Raw genomic sequence first — 23800 nt, 5'->3', positions numbered from 1 at the left:
GTGTTTATGATCAGTACTGGTTCTTGTAGAAGATTGTGAAGTGCATGGGTATTGCAGGAAGTAGAATAATAGAGTTTGCTACAATCACTTGTACAGTGTACTTTCTGTTTAACTATTGCTTGATGGCACAAACCCTTAATGGGCTGAGAAAAAACGTGTGTAAATCAATGTGACTTCCACATTCTGACATAATTACCATGTTTATAAGTAACATATGAGTCTATTCACATCGCAAAAGTATGCATTATACCAGAATAGACTGTAGCTCTATATAGCTATCATTTTTCTTTTGCTCAGTTGCTCCATTGGTGATTTAGAAAGGTGTACATATCAGTAAGTACCTCCAAGTATTTTAAAAACACATCTGAATCTATTTTTCATTTCCATGCAATCTTCTAGTCTCAGATGGTTTGTCATAAAGATGTCTTGTTTCAGTATCATACATTCAGTAAAGATACAATATCTTCATACACCACGAATTATCTAAAATGCTCTCCCATTTCTTGTAATAACTACATTATAGGATGGCAGTTGTTCTGAATAGTTGGCTGAGATTTGGAGTAAATTGTTCTTATTTTTTAATTAAAAGATAATATATGTGTAATATATTTATATTTTCATATTATATTTTAGTTTAACAGAGGGGATATTTTAAGCTAATCCAGTACTAGAAATTGAGATATTATAGTACAAACTGTCTAGTTGTTCTCCAACCTCTTTTCCTTTCCTCCTAGGCATATAGCTAGACTATATTCCCCAACTTTCCATGCAGTCAGGTATGGCCTTACGACTAAATTCTGGCCAATGGACTTTAGATGTAAGTTATTTACAATCTTTCCAGATTGGACCCATGGAGACTTTCTCTCTAGTCTCCTACTTCTCTCTTCCCCTTGACTCTTGGCTGCCTGCCAACAACCAGAGTATTCCTGGGAGTCTTGGATTCAAAACAGCAGATCCTCTGTCTGCTTAGATCCCTAAATGACTGTGTGGATCAAAACCCACTCATTTTTACTCCACATGAATTAGAAATACATTTCCATGCGTTAAGCTGCGAAGATTTCCAGATTTGTCTGTTATAGTAGCTTGTGTTACCTTAACTGTGGACGGCTTCTGATGGACATTCCATAGGTTCTTATTAAAAATCTGCAGACCCAGAAGCGGAGAAAGGGGTAAGTTAATATTTATTTTTGTGTTACTTTGCAAGTAACACAGCACTCAATTGGAATAGGGAGAAATCTGGGGTCTGTCCCAAGAAGGAATTTCACCTACATGCCAATTAGTGTCTTTTCTTTCCTTTTTTTTTTTTTTTTTTTTTTGGTTGGTATGTGTTTTAGCCAAGACACTTGTGGTTGCAAGGATCATAAATCTCTGCAAATTATGTCATATAAAAAGGGATTATTTTAAGGTACATTGATTTGTTTTAATCAAATTCATGGACAAGAGCTTTGTGCAAAGAAATTATGATCTGTCAGGAACTGAGAAATCTACTGCGTCTGAGGTGCAGCTGGTGGGTGATCTCAGCATTTCTATTCTATCCTCTCTCTTAAGTCCCAGGGTCATCTGCTGACTCTTCAGGTTTATGGTCCAACAGGCCAACCAACCCAGCCATCACCACCAGGAAACAGCAGCCCCTGAGTTCAAATTCTAGACAGAATGAAAATGAATGAATCTGATAAAATGAAGATTATCTCTGATTCAGTGGGGCCTTGTATACAAGCCTTAACTGTGCCTTGATTGGCCTTGGACTGGTAATGTGTTATCCGCCAGACAAATTAGTTTTGGCTGGAGAGGGCGGGGTCACAAGATCCATACCCATGCATCAAGGAGTATCTTTATGTTTAGAACAAAATATCAGTCAGCTGCGCTAAGCTTTGATTTATGCTAGTTAGGAAAGGAGAAACAAGAAATAAAGGCTGCTAAGTGCTTTTATTCTCAATATGTCTTTCCGGTTTCCACTGCAGCTCCCCCAAACACTGTGGAAATAAGATGGTCCTTTGGAACATAATTATTTATTTCAATTAGGAGTTTTAGTGTAGATCTTCTAGGAACATAGCCAAGGATAAACTATTCCTCTTATAGAGCTATTCCACTATGAAGAGGCATAGCTAAGATAAATACTTCGTGAAATTTAAACTCCTATATACTATATTTGGCCAAAATCACCCAAATTTTTTAGTTGGTTGATGACAACCTTCTGATATTGATATGGATTGTCTCAGCTTTTGCATAGATTAGCAATGTAATAGAGTTTAGATATGGGAAGAGAGGATTAGACAATTATGCTAAAAGTCAATTTTTTACTTGGAGTTCTCCATTGCTCTTTATCATTATCAAATTGTATCTTGGGCTGATCCATGTTCTGGGTCATATTTTATCAAAGTGGCAAACACCCAGGGGTCATTGGCACAATTAAAGGTACTGAATTGTAGAGACCACATCTTATATTTCTTTATATTTATTTTAACTCCTAGCTTAATATTGTACATATGGTAGGTGCTATATTTCTTAGTTAATTTATTCTGATTCTCTCTTATTTTTTTATTTACATTTGAATTTTTTAATCCTTTTTAAGTCAGGGAGACAGGCTCAGTTTGTTACTAAAAGATCTTTAACATCTCTGTGGCCTTATTAATTTTCGTTTTTAACAGAGAGAGAAGACCTCAGAGTTAGCACCTTCTGTAGGCAACAGCATCTACCTAGAATTCAATAACATTATTTTGTTTATAATGTATTTATGTTTATGGTTTCCTTCTATTTATAGCAAGGAGTACTGGCTTTTCTTTTATGGATTTGGTATAGATGGTTTCGTTTTCTTTTGCTTTTTTTTAAATTTCAGACTATTACTCAGGTACAAACCTTTGGTTATGTAAATTGCTTTTGTACCAAAGTCGAAGTTATAAGTGTGCCCATCCCCCAGAGAGTGTGCACTGTACAGGTTAGGTGTGAATTTACCCACCCCCTCCTTCCCTCTTTCACCTGCTTGATTTCTGATGAATGTTATTTCCATATGTGCACATAAGTGTTGATTGATTAGTTCCAGTTTAATGGTCTGATTCTCTCTTCTTAGAACGAAGCTCCCCCTTTGGTCTTGGCTTTCTGTTTCTTCCTTCATTTGCAGATGGGTGCTCCCAAGTTCAGTCCTCAGCCCCACCCTCTGTATAAGATGGTGCAGGGTCTCCTTCATGTTCTTTGCACAGATACAAACTTCAGTATAATGCTTTATCCCTTCCATATACTCCCCATCTCCTGATTCCCATGCCTCTCTCTTCCTTCATTTTCTGAGATTCTTGTCCTCTGAACAATCCAAGACACTTGATGCTCACCGTATCAATTTCTGTAACTGTTCCCATACCATTATCTCCCCTGGAAGGTTCTTTTAGCATCTTGATTAGGTAACAAGGGAGAAAAATGTACTATTCTTTATTTTAAAAGGCCTGGTTCAAATCCCAGTTCTTATATTTACTCTTAGTTTGACAAGAAAGTTGCCTAATCTCTTTGAGCTTTAGCTTCCTTGTTTTAAAACTTGATGATGAAAATGATTTTGTTGGGTGGTCTTTGGAGGGATATCACGTGAGATTGTATGCAGAGTGCTCATTATGTTAGTTTCTGTTCCTCCCCTTCTGTCAGTCCTTACTTGTCTCATCTAGTACCCAGATCAAATGTCGCTATTTCTCATTAAATTTCTCTTTTATCATTTTCTTTGTTGAGACATTTATTTGATGTGTATGCCTAGTTTTTCAATAAAGGAAGGCCAACGTATAAATTTTTTAATCTTTCCTATCACAGTTTCCAGGTCTTAATTGAGAGGTATAATGACTAAGGATAATCAACTCCAGGTTTGAATACCAGCTCACTACCTGTGGAAACTTACACATGTTGCTGAACTTCTCTGTCCCTCTTATACTCATCTGTAAATAAGGATAATGTTAATATGCAACTTCATTAATTTTCTACGAAGATTAAATTAGTTATGAAACTGGAACATTATCTGGCACATAGTAAAGCCTCAAAACACAAACAAATGCTGGCTATTATTATTGCCACTATTAGTAGTACTATTATATTCATGTTTATAACCAACAGTTACTCTGTAACTACCTAAGAACAATTCAACCAATGTAAAAGAAATGCATCCATATTATGCTGAATTTTCATACCCAGCCTTACCGAGACTTATCTCACATACCTCACATCCTAACATGAGAGATGTGTTCTTTAGGAGTTTGCCCATATGTAAATCTTACTATTTTTATGAAAGCACATCACAAAATGCCTGTACTAACATGACAGTGAATTCCAAATAAAGCTTAAAGGGCATTAAATTACATTCGTGGAAATAGCTTGAGAAAAAGCTTATGGATTCAATGGCAATGTGTCTATAAATCAGTCACCCAGTACGACAATAGGTGCTGTGAAAGGGGATGATGCATCTCATGTGAGGTGGGAAAATTGCTTGAGAGATAAACAATAATACGCCATATAAATATCAACACATTCTTCAAAGATGCTGCCTTTATCTTTCCCCATAATATTTTATTCTTTCCTGCTTTTCTCAACAAAAATAAGACTATTTCTTCATTTATAGGCAAAAGGAAACATATCTAGGTAGTAAATGGAATAAGCATTTTATTTTTATTAGACACGATTAATCCAAAAAGCCATTTGAGTCAGCATAATGTTGCTGGCTGTATCAAATAAAAACCCAAACTGGAGTGGCTTAACATGACAAAAGTTTATTTAATCATTTGTGCTCAGCTCCTTAAGGATGTTCCTGATTCGTGGGCAGCTTTCTTCCTCAAAATGATTCCTTCTACTGTGTATACTGGTGACTCCTAGGGCCACAGATTTCTCTGCATTGCAGTGAAAAAGAGAGAAATGGAAGGCAGAGGAGATTAGAGAAGGCACATCTCTTTCTTGCTAACTTGTCCCTAAAATGATACAACATTTCTGCTCCTACTCAGCTGGCAAAAACTAGTCGTATCATGCTACTGAAACGCAAGGAGGTGGTGGTGGAGGCTATACATGTAGCATCCTACTGGGAAGCCATTTCTAATGGCTTTATACCAAACCACAGCAAAGAGGGCATGAATCTTGGTAGATGATGGACTCTTTCTGCCACATTTAAATTGGCTGGGTACTCTGAAGAAGATACTAGGAAAATGAACCTAAGAACCCTGGCAATTACTTAAAAATATTAGTTCTACGGGACAGAAACAAAAACCAAATGAAAGGGACCCCCTAAGAAACCTTGATCCATCTTCTAAGAAGATCCCTTCCTCTCTCTCCTTACCCCAAAGCACTATAGGATACAGGGATGAGAAGGATGCTGGACTTCTGCTAGACTATGGACACTCTACCACCTTCTAAGGATGGTGTCTTAGTCCATCTGGGGAGCTATAGAAAAATACCACTGACTGGGTGGCTTATAAACAACAGAAATATATTTCTCATAGTTCTGGAGGCTGGAAAGCCCAAGATCAAGGTAATGACAGCTTCAGTGTCTCCAGAAGGCCAATTTTCTGCTTCATAGATTGTATCTTCATGCTGAGCTCTCACTTGTCAGAATGGGCTAGCTAGCTCCCTGAGGTCTCCTTTATTAGGGCACTAATCCCATTCATGAGGGTTTCGCACTCATGACTCAATCTCCCCCAAATCCCACCTCCTGATACCATCACCTTGGGTATTATAGATACTGTCAAGGACTACGGTTGTCATAGACAAATTTGGGGATGACACAAGCATGTAGACCATGGCAGATAGAAAAGAAACTATTTTGGAAAGTGTTAAGTTACCTTTCAAGACCTGAAGCGCTCTTCTACAGAAGATTTAGGCTAGTAATCATCAACAAAGCGAATATGAGCTAATCTTTTAATCTTTTGAGACATAATTTTTTTTTGTTACTTATACTGAAAGGATTGCATGGGAAATTTTATAAAGCCTTTCTGGTAATAAAAATCAGTGAATTAAACAATGATGAGGAATAAAAGAGAAGGAGAAATAGTGTAAAATGAAGTAGTAAATATCAGCTGTTTAGACTTGGTTCATTGATATAAAAAGAAAACTTTTGCCTTAGAACATTCAAAAAATAAATCACAGTTTCCCAGTCCTGTCTGGATTCACTTTGTCCTACTGAAAATATTTATTAATGAAACACCAATAAATACAGATAAACCCTAACTAAATAAATGACAATATTGTTGATAATAAAAAAGTCCCATCAGCATAAAGACATTTGTCCCCCTCGGTAGAACAAAATTGAGCCAACTCTTTCTAAACTTAAACATTTAATATTAATCAATGTGCTATTTTATATTAACCAATGAACATGGTAGAGAAAGCTCTAGCACAATATTTGTGTTAAATACTTCGAATTGTGAATGCATAGAACAAACATTGTTAATAGAAAATTATTTTGTAGAGACTTTCCAGAGTTGTTTGATAGAACTTTATAGTTAGTTTTCTAGAACTATAGGGAGCCTAGAGAAAGAAAATCTATGACCAATCACTTCACAAAGGCCAAAAAACCCCTAAGTTTCTGGACTTCAATAAAAAGGCATCTGAATTAACAAAATGTAAAATGCTACATGTGTTCAGATACATAGAAGTTAAGATCTGAGTGATTCCCTTTAATTCAAATGAGGCTATCAAAATAATTCCAGGAAATTTGATTAGGTCACAGAGGGAAAGCTGACCACATACTAATTAATGCCTGAGAACTGAAAGGCACACATTATGCAAAACATATCCTATCTAGGCACTTAATGAATCCATGGCCTAACTGTGTATCTGTTCATTTGCTAGAGCAGATCAATCAACCTACTTGAAATTAAGCAACAGAGAGAGTGTGCAATGGATATGGAGATCATTCCAATATGTGAAAAGATGCTAAATCACAACATAGTAAAGCATTAAACTACAGCACCTACCCCAAAAATGTTGAGCCTTAATTTCTCCAGCTACAAATTAGAATTGGAAAATATTTTAAAGATCAGTTCATCTAACTCAAACATTAGGGTTTCTAAAGTAGATATGCTATAGGTCATTCATTCTCTAGAAATATCACCATTTAAAAAAAAAATGCAGTGATTTACCACCATTCAATTTTGAAGGAAAAAAACTTGATATTTTGGAAAGGCAGCTCTTGGCTATTTTTATGAGTGACACAGATGAAAATTGTTTGTTTAGGGAAAAGATTATTAAATGTATAAAAATAGCGAAATAGTATCTGAAGAAGAAAATTTAAACTATTCATATTTCTACTGTCTAGAGATAACCACTTCATTACTTTTTATTCTACTAATTTAGAATAGGCAAGTTGAAATGAAGGATTATCTACAAAACAAAAGATATGTATAAATACAGTGGTAAACAGATTTCAGAGGTAATACTTACAAACTACTGCAATTAAATGAACTCCTCAAACATTCCCTTAAGCCTTCAGAAACCTTTATTTGCATAGAAACAACCCATATGTTAACTGAAAGTCATTTACAATCTACTAATTCCAACAAGTTTCCTAGGGATCTATCACAGACAATACTTACTCTGTTAGCCTAGCTTTTCATACCAAATGGTCTTGAAATAAACCTAATTGAATCTCTTTTAATATTATCATTAGTTCACACCACACATATACAGAAGACTTCCCCTACAAAATCCAAATTAGTATCTTTAATTATACTGAAGAATAATTTAGAAAATTAAATCAGATAAGAAAAAGAAAATAATATTTTCAAACCCTTCAAACTAATAAGAACATCTATGAGGTCTACAGTAAAATCAAGCACTAAATTATAATATTAATATAGTATGACCATTTTAATTCAAGTTAATAATGTGATGAAACAGTATGTTATTTTTAAGAGAAAAATACTTCAGATTTTTTTTTTTTGTTATCACACTGTCTGAAAATGGGTACAAGAATTTAATCAAATTTGGATGGTATAACTAATAAACATAGGTAATGTGGTATCCACAAAGTTTTCTTTGGAGACCTCATAATGATTGGGATAGCATGGTAATTAGATCTCACAGAAGTAAACAGACATCTTCCAGAATAGCAACAACGTCTTTTTCACCTCTGAGCTCCTTCTCACTTAAGGAACTGGACATAACTTATTCCAAAGTGAGTAACAGTGGGGCTTTATTTAACAAAGCCTGACAGTTCTCCTGACCAACAGTGAGAGGGTTATGAGTGTGTGTACGTGCAGTATATATGCAAAAAAAATAAAACAAAAAACAAACAAACAAAAAACCTCAGGACCACTTCTCCCAATTCCTTATGCAAAAGAGAAGGTAAAGGCCTGAGGCAGTTATGAAGGACTAGCCCCTTGGATGATTCATTAAGGAAATTTCTTTGCGGGCCTCCCATAAGCAAGGGCATGCAAATTGTATCTTTAGGTATTTAGGCTATGTCTAGCTCCTAAAAGTAAAGTCTGTTCCATTCCACACTAATGAATCACAGGTTTATCTTCACAGGTATAAAATAGAGACAAGATAGGATCAGACATTCTTCCACCTACCGAGAGACATCTAAATAATAGATGCTTCCTTCATTCCCTTTTTCTCTTCTAACTTTCACCTTATCTTATGTAAAATGTAGATTTTCCTGGGTCTCAGGAGAACATAACCATTTTGTCTCCCTACCTCCATGCCCTACTTTTTTCTTTCTTTCTCTATGCCCTGGTCCCCTTAAATACTGAAAATTCCAAATTCCCTTTTAGAAAAACGACTATAGGTTTGTCTGTGGTTTGTGTTTTTCCAAGGTGCATCCTCAGCTTTGGCTTAATAATCCTTCATTGATTGAGATTTTTGCTTCAGTCACATATATAGGTCTACATATATTAATACAATATTTAAGTTCTTGATTTTTATGCATAAAAGAGATTATTAGCCTGAGGTCCAAAAATCATCCTCCACCTGTGAAAGGATAAATTTTAAAAAGAATGTTGCACTAGCTTTTTCTCACCCAGCTTGTTTGGAAACTTAAGAATAGTTATTGGTATTAAAAATAATCTTAAAAAATAGCTAATGACTTGCAATAGCCCACCCCAAATTTAAAAGGAATGGTGGGGGGAGAGAGAGAGAGAGACGAGAAAGAGAGAGAGAGAGAGAGGAGAGGAGGAAAAAAATCCCAGTATATCATTTGGTACATTAAGTGAGTTAAGACATCACCCAAAGGTGGTAGATTTGTATTTGGTCTAAGCAAAAACAAATAAGAGAAAGGCAAGGAAAAAAATGACTGATACAAAAACCAATAACTGAGCTTGTATTTTGGGGCCATGATAAGATAAAATAAACCAGATATATTCACCCATCTTAAACAACAGAAAAACTGGAATAGATGTAGTCCAGGAAAACTAATTAGATGAGCTCTGCAATTGCCCCAGCTTACTGCCACTGCTGAAAGAGAATTTGTAGGACATACTACAGGGAGGAGAAATGTAAACTGAGCCTGGTTATCTTACTGAATTGAGGAGTCAGAATTTGAGGTTCTAGGAGCCTAAGATGACTAGAATTTTAAGGACAGAAAAGAGAAGTTGCTGTGAAGAGGAGAAAGGGAGAAAGGAGAGAGAGAGAGAGAGAGAGAGAAAGAGGGAGAGGGAGAGAAGGAGAGGGAGGGAAGGAGGGTGGAAGAGAAAGAGAGATCCCCAAAACACTAAAATATCCATCTGAGGCCAAATAATGATCTGCACAGGTGTGTGAGGAAACTAGCAAGGCTGTGAAATGTACCATAGGAAAGGAGCAGATGGAAAAATACTGAAAGCTTACAATAGAACTGAAGAGAATTTGTGTTCCAACTGCATAGAGCACCAAGCAGCAACATCAGAAAGGCATTATCTTAGCAGTGGAGCCAAATTAACCCTAGACTAAATGTTAAACAGGATCCTACCTAACAAAAGCTAAAAGCAGACCTCAGAAGAATCAAACTGCTTTCAAGAAACTTAACTGTACACCAGAATAAAATACTACACTAACAAAAAGAGTACAACAAATCCACCAAACAACAATGTATACAACATCCAGCATCTAATCAAAATGAGCCTATATGTCAAAACATTAAAAATTAATTAATTAATTTAAAAACAACCCAAGAAGGTGGAAAAAATACACAGAGACATACCCAGAGAGAATGGATCTAGCATAAAAGATGTTAAAATGCCTATTTTAAATATACTTCATATATTCAAGAAGGCAGAGAAAAGCAGGAACATTAGGTAAAAGAAATGGAAAATATGAAAGAGATTCAAATGGAAATTCTACAGATAAAAATGTAATAACTAAAATGAAAAGTACCTGGGATAAAATTAAAAGCCATTAAAAGGAAAAAATTAATGACAGTGAACAGTATGCGATAGATACCATCCAAAATCAAACAATGAGACAAAAAGGGTTTGGTAAAAGTAAACAGAGTGCCAGTCAGTGAACTGTTGGAAAATGTCAAGCAGCATAAGATGTTGGATAACAATCTAATAGGGAGACACAGGAGGAGACAGCCAAAAATCCCATAAATATTTGAAAAAATAATCAAATATTTCTGTAGTTGACATAGGGTGAGCATCTCTAATCTGAAACTCTGAAATTTGAAATGTTTCAAAATCTGAAACTTTTTGAGCACCAACATGAAACCACACATGAAAAATTTCACACGTGACTTTATGTGACAAGTCATAGTCAAAACTTTGTCTCATGCACAAAATTATAACAATATTATATAAAACTACTTTCAGGTTTCATGTATAAGTTGCATATGAAACATAAATAAGTTTTTCGTTTAGATTTGGGTCCCATCATTAAGCTATCTCATTATGTATGTGCAAATATTCCAAAATCAGAAAAAGCCTAAGATCCAAAAAACTTCTGGTCCCAAGCATTTTGGGTAAGGGATACTCAATCTGCATAAACTGCAAACAGAGATCCAAGAAACTGAATGAATCTAAAGTAGAATAAAGAAAAAGAAAAAAATGGCATATCATCATCAAATTGCTGAAAATTGTTAGTAAAGAGAAAAACTTCAAAGCAGCAAGTTTTAAAAAGGTGCATATGCACAGAAAAACAAAAATAAGAACAATAGCAGACTTGTCTTCATAAACAATGCACACCAGATGGCTACTGAGTGAGATTTTGGAGGCATGAAAAAAGAGGCCAAGGTGAATAATTTTACATCAGTTAAAATATCCTTCATTGGCAAAATACATAGTCTTTTAGACATGCTCAAATTGAAAGATTTTTCCTCCCCAGGCGAGAACTTCAAAAAAATGCTAAAAGAAGTTAAAGAAAGTCGTTTAGACAGAAGGAAAATTATACCAGGTGAAAACCTGGGTATACACTAAGGAATAAAAAGTACTAGAAATGTTAAAAGTGGAGAAAATATTAAAAACGTGTTTTTTTATTGCTTAAATCTCTTCAAAATGTAATTGAATGTTTAATGTAAAAATGACAAGTCTCAATATATTTGAAAAGACTGAAGTCATACAAAGCATATACTATGAATATATCAAGATTGAATTAGAAATGCAAAATTAAGAGATAACTGGAAAATTCTCACCAGATCTAGACATTAAACAACACACTTCTAAAAACACAAAGTCCAAGGAAGCTATCACAAGGATGATTATTAAACTCCTTAAACTAAATGAAGGCGAAAATTTATGGGACATGTGCAAATAAATTAATGCTTAGAGAGAGAATTTCATAGCATTAAACATTTATATTAGAGGAGGTGAAAAATCTCAAATAAATCATCTAAGTTTCCACTTACAGGAACTAGGAAAAAACAAAGCCAATTAACCCCTCCCTCTAGAAAGCAGTAGAAAGAATTATAATAAGAACAGAAATCAATTAATTTAAATAGAAAAAAATTAATAAAACTAAGAGTTGGTTCTTTCAGAAGATCAATAAAATTGATAAACCCCTAGCCTGACCGAACAGGGGAAAAAGAGAGAAGATAGAAATTACTAGTATCAGGAATAAAACAGAGGACATAACTGTAAATTCTACAGACATTTAAAAGGAAATGAGATATTAAAAAACCCCACTGAATTATAATTTTTTAAAATGTTATAATTGACAAGTAAAAATGGTACATATAGTAAATAACTTGGCATTTTGATACACATATATATTATGAAATGGCTAAATTAAGCTATTTAACATATGCATTGCCTCATATACATATCTCTTTTTTTTTTTGCAGTGAGAACATTTAAGACCTACTCTCTTGGTAATTTTGAAGTATGTCATATATTATTATTAACTGTAGTCACCATGATGTATAATAGATCTTTTCATTCATTCTTCCGTCTGACTAAAAATTTATGTCTTTTGACCAGTGTATCCCTAATCCCCCACTTCCTCAGCCTCCATTAACCACCATTCATTCTGTTTCTCTATTGAGTTCAACTTTTTTTACACTACACATATAAGTCAAATCATGCAATATTTGTCTTTCTGAGCCTGGCTTATTTCACTTATCATAATGTCCTCCAGGTTCATCCATGTTGTTGCAAATGACAGAATTTCCTTCTTTTTAAAGGTTAAATAATATTGCATTGTATATACAGACACCATTTTCTTTATCCATTACTCCACTGAGGGACAATTAGGTTAGTTGCATACCTTGGCTATTGTGAGCAACGTTGCCATAAACATGGAAGTGCAGATATCTCTTCAAAATACTGATTTTATATTCTTTGCATGCATACTCATGTCTTAGGCCATTTAGTGTTGCTGTAACAGAATACCTGAAGCTGGGTAATTTATGAATAAAAAGAGATTTATTTAGCTCACAGCTCTGCAGACTGGGAAGTTTAAGGGGCATAGAGCTGTATCAAAATATGGCAGAAGGTCAAAGGGAAAATGGACACATGCGAAGAGATGAAACCAGAGGACCATCCTGATTTTATAACAACCCGCTCTCAGGAACTAATCCATTCCTGTGAGAGCTAATCCAGTCTCACTAGAGTGAGAACCCACTCACTACCAGGAGCATGGCACCAAGCGATTCATGAGGGATGCAGTCCCATGATCCAAACACCTCCCACTAGGCTCTACTTCCCAACACGACCACATTGGGGATCAAATTTCAACATGAGTTTTGGTGGTGAAAAAACCATATCCAAACCATAGTAACCCAGTAGTGGAATTGCTGGATCATATGGTAGTTTTATTTTTAATTTTTTGAGGAACCTTCATATAGTTTTAAATAATGCTGTACTAATTTACATTCCCACCAGCAGTGTACAACAGTTCTTTTTTCTCCTTACCCTTGCCAATAAGTGTTATCTTTCATCTTATTGATAATAGCCATTCTAATAGGAGTAAGGTAATATTTCAATGTGGTTTTAATTCACATTTCCCTGACACTTAGGGATACTGAACATTTTTCTATGTCATTTGCCCATTCTTTAATTAGGTTTTTTTCTTATTGAGTTATTTTAATTCCCCATATATTCCAGATATTAGCCCCTTATCATATGCATGGTTTGCAGATATATTGTCTCATTCTGTATATAGTTTTTCTTCCCTGTTGTTTCCTTTTCCATGCATAAGCTTTTTACCTTGATGTAATTCCATTTGTATAGTTTTGCTTTTGTTGCCTGTGCTTTTGGGGTCACATCCAAAAAAAATCTTTGTCCAGACTAATATCACTGAGCTTCGCCCCTAAGTTTTCTTCTACAATTTCTACAATTTCAGTTCTTATAATTCAGTCTTTAACACATTTTCAGTTGATTTTTGTATATGGTATGAGATAAGGGTCTAATTTTATTATTCTGCATCCAGATATCCGGTTTTTCCGGTACCATTTATTGAAGATGCCATCCTTTCCCTGATAAGAGTAATAAGATGTGTGCACACAAGTACACACACACACACACATACACACTACTGAATTATAAACTTCAATATATTGAATTTTATGTTATATAAATTTTATTTCAGTAAAAGAAGTATATGATGGGTACTTGATAATCAGTTTTATGCCCACTGCTCAGAAAACTTAGATTAAGGGCCAAATTTCTTAAAAGACCTAAACTGCCAAAATTCACTCAACAAGCTGTAGACAACCTGAATAACCCTACAACTACAAAAGAAATAAATTTTAATTAAAAACTTCCTCAAAGAAAACTCCAAATTCTACCAAATTCTTCCATAATTATGGAAGAAACAATAGCAATTCTGTACTAACTCTTCCATAAGACAGATAAGGAGTAATCACTTCCCAACTTTATTATAAGGCCAGTATTATACTGATATTAAAACCAGAAAGGTATTTCTAGGAAAGATAACTAAAGACTAATGTTCTTCATGAATACAGGTACAAAAATTTTTAACAATATTTTACCACATTAGATTCAGCATTATAAATAAAATAGTATATCAAGCGAGGTTTATCCCAGAAATTAATGTATGGATACCAATCAATGTAATTTACCGTATTAAATGATGAGAGAGAGAGAGAGAGAGAGAGAGAAGAGAAAAGCAATAAGAAAAGAAAAACACAATCATTTCAATATATGCAGAGGCAAATTTTTGATAAAAATTTAACATTCGATTATGATTAAAAATAAAAACTCCAGAAACTAGGAAGAGAATGAATTTTCTCAATCTATCAAACAACTTGTAAGAAATAAACAGTAGTTAGTAGTGAAAGACTGAATTCTTTCCCCTGAGGCTGAGATCAAGGCAGGGATGACTGCTCTCATCATGGCTATTTAACACCGGAATGAACATTGTATTTAGTACAATAAAATAACAAAAATTTTAAAGTATGTAGTCATAAAAGATAAGATAAAAGTGTCTTAATTTGCAGACTACCTATTGAGAAAATTTATGTCACACAATACAAGATCAATATGGGAAAATCAAATATATTTATGCTAGCAATGAAAAATTGAAATAAAATATTTATAATAGCAGAAAAATATCAAATAGCTATATATTGAAGAATATATGTGAGGCTTGTAGAATAAAAATTATAAAACATTGTTGAAATTAGAGAAATCCAATATACTCTGCTCAATATTGGTAAGGTATGAATGAATATAAAATTGATTTATAGGTTCATTTTAATTTCAATCAAAATTCCAGAAAGATTTTTGTAGAAATTGACAAGCTAATTCTAAAATTTTTAGGGGAAAGCAAAGGACCTGTAATAGCTTTAATGATTTTGAAAAAAGTAAAACAAAATTGAGGGACATAGCACCCGACTTCAAAACTTATTTTAAAGCTCTCAGAATCAAGACAATGTAGTATTCATGTAAAGATAGTCATCTACATCAGCAGAAGAGAACAGATGATGCAGAAACAAAGCCTTGTTATATGGTCAGTTGATTTTTGAAGAAGGTACCAAGGCAATCAATAAAGAAAGGGTAATATTTTCAATAAATGGTACTGAAACAACTGGATATCAATAGAGAAAAATTGACCTTGGCCCTACTGTACAATATACATAAAATTGACTTCAAATGGATTATAGACTTAAATGGAAGAGTTGAAACTACACAACTTCTAGAGGAAAGCATAAGAGAACCTTGAATTAGGTACACATTTTTAAAAATAGGACACAAAAAGTATAAACTTTAAAAGATAACAATAGGGATAAATTGAACTTCTGCATTTCTTAAAAATGTTCTTTATTAAATATTAGTAAAAAACTGAAAATGAAAGCTGTACCCTGACAGAAAATATTCACAAAATATATATTCAATAAATGACTTATATCCAGAATGTATGAAGAACTCTTACAGTTAAAGAATAATAAGGCAACCAAATTAAACAAATTAATAAAGAATTTGAATAGATATTTTACCAAAAAAGACATATAAATGGTAAATAAGTGTGTGAAAAGATTTTAACATGAAGTTTTAGAAAAATACAAATTAAAACTAAAATGAAATACCAATTTACACTAACTAGAATGATTAAAATTTAAAAAAGACAAACTACTAAGTGTCATTAAGGGTATGGGTCAATTGGAACACTTACATAATGCTGGTTGGGATATAAAATGATATAGCCACTCTGGAAAACAGTTCAGCAGTTTCTTATGAAGTTAAAAATGGGCTTACCATAGCATCCGGCGATACACTAATAGGTATTTCCCCAAAAGAAATGAAGACATATGTCCATTGAAATACTTGTTCCCAAATGTTTATAACAGCTTTATCCTTAATAACCACAAACTGAAAAAAACTCCAATGTCCATCAACCAGGGAATACACAAACTGTGATGCCTACAAACAAAACAATATACTCAGCAATACAAAAAAACAATCTACTGATAACTTGCGATAACATGGACGCATATCAAAAGAAATAAACTGAATGAAAGGAGCCAGACACAAACATTACATACTCTTACTCCATTTATCAAGAAAGCCAAACTGTAGCAATAGAAAGCTGACCAATGCTTGCTCTGTGTGTGTGTGTGTGTGTGTGTGTGTTCACGTATGGGGGTGGTTAAATTCAAAGAGGTATATGTAACACAAATGAGGATTGTACGCTTAATGAATTTTTATGGAAATTGTACTTCAATTAAACTAGTAAAAACAGAAGAAAAAATAAGAAACACCTAAAATTTAATTGCTCTTAAATGCTTAAATTTGGACAATTCTCGGAGTCCACTGAATAAACTATTGTATGAAACTTTTTCTGGTACTACTGTGAAGGAAAGAACAGGGCAGGAGAGAGAGTTTTGACCAACATGGTATCTATTAAGTAAAGAAATCCCCAGATTAAAAATGAAGGCCACCAAGCTCAAAGACAAGCAATCATTCATTCATAAATACATTTTTGGTCCAAATATCAAGTGTTACTTCTCTGTAATTTGGAAGCTTCAAAATTAACCCCCTGCAGCAAAGTATAAGAAAAAAGAGAATTTCTGAAACAGTGAGATACCTTTTCCCTAACATAATTTATTATTTTATTAGGTTAAGACTCTGCTGCTCTGAGAAGGGAGGGGAATATCATCTTGTCTTCTGGAAAAAAGAATTAAAAATTAATTAACATAAACATCTTTTACAACTAAAAGAGTTAATTAGATTAGATTTATTTAGTTTCTAAACTGTTAAATAAAGTTGCTCATTAATGTAGAGATTATAGGTTGAGCCAGCAGGTCCGCCTCTCTTCCTGTTTTCATTATCTACGTGGAATCCTTCTAAAAATATTGTTCTGGCTGAATCAATAGGAACTATTGCAGAATACAAAAAATGCTCTTGCACTTTCAAAGGCATTTTAAATTGCTGACTTCATATAGAACTCTAAAAAAACCCTGAAACCAATCTTTTAAATTACAGCGATGGGAAGGTGGGAGAAAGGGAGGAAATGTCCGGATATTTAACTCCTGTGGACACTTAATAGTCAAGTAGGATTGGAGCAACTTTTCCTAAGGATTCCTTCACCAATAATTTCAGTTAAAAAGAAAAAGCTGCCCGAGACCCAATTGCTAACACCTGTTCCGCAGCTGGCTACCCCTCCACGATTGGACCTTTGTACAAGCAGTTTATTTTGCTGTGGGTTCTCTCTATCTTCTCCTCCACCCACCCTCGGGTAACCTTTCACTGTTAGCTCTTGAGTAACCCTAATCTGTTAGCTCTTATTAATAGTTCAAATACACTCTGACCGTGAATCCCCAGCCTAAGTCGGGTTTCCCCTGTGTAGTTTTCCATGGAACCACAGAACTACAATTTTTCCTCTTTAACGCTTTTCTCAGGATGCAATTCTACAATTATATTTCTGAGATTATTTTATTAATAGCTGCTATATTAGTCCATTTTGCATTGCTACAAAAGATATACCTGAGACTGGGTAATTTATAAAGAAAAGAGGTTTATTCATCTCACAGTTGTGCAAACTGTACAAAAACCATGGCACCAGCATCTGCTTCTGGTGAGAGCTTCAGGGAGCTTCCAACCAAGGTGGCAGGTGAAGGGGGAGCAGGTGTGTCACATGGCGGGAGAGGGAGCAAGAGAGGGAGGAGGAGGTGCCAGGCTCTTTTAAACAACCGACTCTCCCATGAACTTCTAAACTGAGAACTCACTCATTATCACCCTCATTATCACCGGGAGGGCACCCAGCCATTCATGAGGGATCCGCCCCCATGACCCAAACACCTCCCATCAGGCCCCACCTCCACCACTGGGGATCAAATTTCAGTATGAGACTTGGAGGGGACAAACATCCAAATCACATCAACTGCCTCCCTCACTATACATACTACATGCTACATGAGAACAATGGCAGTGTATGGTTTGGCCTCAAGTAGAGGCTAGGAATATAGTGAACTCTCAATAAACTGTTCAATGAACAAATGTGAGAGGGATGAATGGACATAGGTGAGATGTTTCATTGTAAAATTTTAACATTTAATTTCTAATGATAACACTATGGCAATTTTACTTATTTAACTTCTAGAAATGCACAGTCTTTTATCTAACCAAGGAACAAAATTCTTAACAGAAAGAAACTGTATAAAACACAGGCAGAACTCACAGAAGCAGAGAATAGAAGGGGAGTTACCAGGGGCTGGGGAGATATTAGTCAAAGAATATAAAACTTTAGTTAGATAGGAAGAATAAGTGCAAGAGATCTACTGTATAGCACGGTGATTATGGTTAATAATAAGGTATTGCAATCTTGAAAATTGTTGAGAGAGTAGATTTTAAGTGTTCTCACCACAAAGAAATAAGTATGTCAGGTAATGCATATGTTAATTAATTTGATATAACCATTCTACAATGCACATGTGTATATATGTTTATATATTTTTATATCAAAACATTGTGTTATACATGATAAATATATACAATTTTTGTCAATTAAAAATAAATTAAGGATGGACACACTTGAAGCTCTGACTAGGGGGGAAGGGCAATATACATCACCTAAACTTTTGTACCCCCATAATATGCTGAAATAAAAAAAAAAAAAAGCAAAGGATTAGTAAGAAAAAAATTAATTTTCAAAAAGCATGAGGGAAGTAAAGCTCACCTTTTAAAAAAGTTTTTTTTTATTTTTAATTATTATGGGTATATAATAGTTATGTATCTTTATAGGATACATGTGATGTTTTGACACAGGCATATAATGTGAATTAATCAAATCAGGGTAATTGGGGCATCCATCACCTTAGGCATTTATCATTTTTTTGTGTTAGGAGCACTCCAATTCCACTCTTTTAGCTATTTTAAAGTACACCCTAACTTATTATAGATTATACTTTGTTGTGCTATCAAATAATGCTTATTCTATCTAAGTATCTAGCTATATTTTTACACCCATTAACCATCCCCATTTTATCCCTCCCTCCCTGCTACCCTTCCCAGCCTCTGATAACTATCATTCTACTCTCTATCTCTTTGAGATCAATTATTTTAATATTTAGCTACCACATATGAGTGAGAACATGTGAGATTTGTCTTTCTGTGCTTGGCTTATTTCACTTAACATAATGTTCACCAGTTCCATCCATGTTGTTGCAAATGGCAGAATTTTATTTTTATGGCTATATAATATTTCATTGTGTATATGTAACATAAATTCTTTATCCATTCATCCATTGATGGAGCCTTAGATTGATTCCAAATCTTGGCTATTTTGAATAGTGCTGCAATAAACATGGGAGTGCAGGTATGTTTTTGATATGCTAACTTATCTTTCTAAACCTGTAAACCACATTTATTGATAACTAAGTTAATAGGCCCCAGTACTACTTTTTTTTCCTTTAAACATGACAACTTTTACCTTCTTTTGTCTGCAAAACAAAGATACAAACGTCAATTGGGCATAAATTTTAATTAACTTATTTAATGTGAACACTTCAGACACTAATTTTCATGACAAAGTATTGATTTTCTGTGTACACTTCATTATAGACAAAATTGCAACAAATGAAAAAATGAAAAATCTAAATATTCAATTCCTCAATGTCAGTTGCTAACCCAACTCTGAGCTATGTGCTCCAACATATAAAAAGGCATTGACTCACTTATGCTTGCATCGGGAGGGAGAAAACTTTGAATCTGTTACTTTTTTTTATCTCTTATACTTGACTATGTAAGTCAGAGATAATTAAAAATATAGGAAATCAAACTTTTGTGGAGGACTGTAATATTCCAAGAACTCGATGCACAAATTCTGCCTGTTCCATTTAATCTCAAGGTTGAAATCAGAATGAGAATCATTAATTATGTTCATGTCAGAGAAAGATATTTAACATCAAAATCTTCACATTGCCAATACTAATCGTAAGGAAAGCTTGGCTAAACAGAAGTATAGTTAAGCACTATGAGTCTGAATGACATTGGTGGAATTGGGAAGTTGAGTTCTCATAGGAATTTTCAAAATAAAGGTAGAGATTTTTGAGAGCAAAACCAACTTTGGAATCAAGAAAGAAACTTTTTGAAAGATCACTCAAGCTATGTGATAATTCTGACCCAAAAGTTCCTGCCAGGATCTTCATTAAACAATGAGTCTGCATTATATTGAGGTCTTTTTGTTATTACTAGAGATTCAACTATTACATCTTTGGATAGAATCCAAACATAGCATTCCACTATGCTCCGCAAACTGTAAGGGATTCATGTCAAATACTAGACAACAGAGACTACCTATCCACTAATAATGTAAGCTTTTTTTAAACCAATTTCTGAAAATAGTACTGGCTGGAACTCTAGTGGCCTGGAGGTTCATTATGCCTTTGTGACCTGGGGCAGGTCACTTCCCTTCTCTTACTCTTGGTTTCCTGCTGGTGGGAGATATGACTCCAATACACCACTAAGCTCAGTTTTAAAATCAGATACATATTTCCCAGCAGCATGGTAGGTAGCTCCAATCATTCACACTGGATTTGGGTAAAAATAATTCTCCAGTATTCATGTTTACTGTTTATGGCAAGTGTTAACAAACTTTATCTGTAAAAAGCCAGATTATAAATATTTTCAGTTGTTAGGCCATACCGTCTCTGTGTCACAACTATTCAGTTCTGTAATTGTAGAGCAAAAGGAGCTATAGACAATACAAAAATTAATTATTTTCCAATAAACTTTATTTTAAAAAAGAGGCGGTGGGCCAGATTTGACCCCTAGCCTAGTAGACCTTGCTGGGCCCCGGTGTATAACATAGCAACTATGACAATAGATGTGGGATAAGAAACCTCCCCAATTCTATCCCCGGACCTACCCAACTGGCTCAGAAGTATTTAATAAATAACTCCTTTCCTGTTTATTCAGAGTTTATTTTCTTTTTTTTCTTTTCCTTGCAAAAACCCTCGGCTCACCTGAGGGCCAGTGGAAATATATTGATTTTTATTTTGTCCTTTTCCATCTTTTCCCCAAGTGGATTTTCCTTGCAAAATGCCTGACATGACACCAGAGAGGAACCTGGGAGCAGAGGACACCCAAGGGCCAGCCCAGGGACTTAAATACAAGCTGGAGGGCAGGGCATGGATGGGACAGGCAAGAGACAGCACAGGGGACATGAGGTCTTAAGTAGAGGCCAAAGATTTGTTTTTCCGCAGGAAGCAGCTGTGCCAGAGGGCAGGGGTCTAGGATCCTGGGTGGGAAGGGGGTGAGCAGAGGTCCCCCAACCCTGGGTTGAACCCACATTCCCCAGAGAAGTAGCAGCAGGGGCTGAGGACCTGCTCTGCTAGGCTCCGAGGACTGGAAAGGGAGAATAAACCAGATGTGATGCCTCGGGGAGGGAGGAGGTGCTGGCAGAGTGAGGGTTAAGGCTGGTGCCCAGCCTCGGGCACGGTGGGACTTCTGCCTCTGCCTGCCATGGGGACAAAGGGGGAAGGTAGGCAGGCAGTATATGGGCCCGCTCTGGCAGGTCAAGGGGCGGCAGGAGCAGGCTCCCTCTGGGCTCAAAACATAGGCCCAGCCAGGCTGCCCGCCTACCTGCTCTCTTCCGTGCTCAGACCCCACCGACCGCAGCTGGACTGCTGGAGCTGGGAGTGTGGGAGGGGTGGAAGGGGTGGAAGGGGAGGCAGTGGGGAGAGGAAGGGGTGGGCTGCTGAGCCTCTGTGGCCTCCACACCTGTCCTGGCGTCCGGCCCAGGGGCCTGGATCCCAGGGCCTGGATGCCCTGGCCACACTCCTGCCAGGGGCACTGACTGCAGCCAGGGCAATAGAGGCCAGGGAGGCCCTCAGCTTTAGGGAAGGAGGGAGAGAAGGAAGAAGGGGAAGGAGAGAAACCCAGTGTAGCACACATGGTGGGCAGGAGGAAAACAAACAGAGGATGTCTCGTTCCAAAGAGTGGCGGGGCATCTTTTAAAGTTATCTAGAAGGAGCAGCAGAGCAAGTCCCTCCCTAGCCACAGGTCCTCGGTGTCCTCCCTGGGGGACTCTGACAAAATCAGAGCTCAGGACAGCGGGCAGATGGGCCAGAGGGAGTTGGGAAGCCCGGGACACTCCAAAGCCACAGACTCAAATGCCCCAGGAGAGAGAGTGGGAGGCCCCTCCTGCCCTGAAGACATCATCTGCACAAGGTGCCCCCTCCTGTCCCACTCCACACGCCCCTCCTAGCAACAGCCCCCGCCAGCTGGCTTTACAGGGGTGCTGTCGATCTTGAGGTTGGGCCGTTCACCCGCCGAGGCTGCCCCAGGCCCCATCCGCTTTTTGATCTCAGCAGCCATAGTCATGAACGCCTGCTCGACATTGGTCGCATTCTTGGCACTTGTCTCCAGGAAGGGGATGCCCAGAGAGTCTGCAAACTCCTTGGCCGTGGTGTCGTCCACCACCTTCTTGGTGGTGAGGTCCCTCTTGTTGCCCACCAGCAGCTTGCTGACGTTCCTGCTGGCGTGGCGGTTGATGCCCTGCAGCCACTGCTTCACGTTGGCGTAGGATTCCCGGTCGGTGACGTCATACACCACGATGATGCCGTGGGCCCCCTGGTAGTAGCTGGAAGTGATGGTCCGGAACCGCTCCTGGCCCGCGGTGTCCCAGATCTGAAGTTTGACGGTTTTGCCGTCCAGCTCGATGGTCCGGATCTTGAAGTCCACCCCGATGGTGCTGATGTAGCTGTCGGTGTACGTGTCATCAGCAAACCGCAGGAGCAGGCACGACTTGCCCACGCCGGAGTCGCCAATCAAAAGCAGCTTGAACAGGTAGTCGTATTCGGGGTCCATGGCGGCGGCGGCCGCTGGGTCGCTCCGGGTCGGTTCTGCGCCGCCTCCCGTTCCACGGAGGGGGCCGCTCCGCCCCGGAGGCCCCGCCCGCCGGAGTTTCGTTTCTTAGTCATTCTTTATTCATGTACAGCTCTGACTTCTTTCTGTACAAGAACCACTCCTTTGATCCTACAGCTTCGATTCCCCAGAATTTATGTAGAACACAGTTCATTAGCAAAAATGCAATACTTTCTGGGCTTTCATATGAGATTCTCTTTTCCAGAAAATAAAGTTGTATCAATCTGAAAAGACCTTCTGGATCCTCAAAAATGATCCATTCTCCTTTCTCCAATTATCTAACCACTTCTGTTCCCACTCACTTACCCGACTTAGAGAGGACAGCCAGGTACCCACATAACCTGCCTGTGCCTCTTGAAGGGGAGTGCCTTGTGCAAATACCCTGGAAATGACAGCACTGCAGAAAACACAACACAACTGTTGCCAAATTCTTAAGAAAGACAGAAAAAAAAGAAAATTCTGAAAAAGATGAGTCCATTGTCCCACTATATTAACACTCACCTGCAAGCAAAGTGCTAATAACTTTTTGTGGTTTCCCATGTTAAAGAAATGTTGATTTTTTTTTGTACAGAAGCTGCAAAAATCATGATATGCAAGGTCTTTGGAATAAGTCTAGCTCC

General features: G+C 36.6%; 2 protein-coding genes across 3 annotated transcripts in view; both read right to left on the bottom strand.

The window, feature by feature from the left end:
* Positions 1–23800, bottom strand: part of GRM7 (glutamate metabotropic receptor 7) — an 856215-nt gene that overhangs the window by 667449 nt on the left and 164966 nt on the right. The window lies entirely within an intron of this gene.
* Positions 22518–23123, bottom strand: LOC138387012 (ras-related protein Rab-1B-like). The gene has a single exon (XM_069473842.1). It carries the CDS (start codon positions 23121–23123, stop codon positions 22518–22520), a length of 606 nt encoding a protein of 201 aa, XP_069329943.1.

This window comes from Eulemur rufifrons, chromosome 7, assembly GCF_041146395.1.
Source record: "Eulemur rufifrons isolate Redbay chromosome 7, OSU_ERuf_1, whole genome shotgun sequence".
In the NCBI taxonomy this organism is placed as follows: Eukaryota; Metazoa; Chordata; class Mammalia; order Primates; family Lemuridae; genus Eulemur; species Eulemur rufifrons.
The sequence above is the reverse complement of the archived record's forward strand: the minus strand, read 5'-3'. Positions and strand labels throughout refer to the sequence as shown.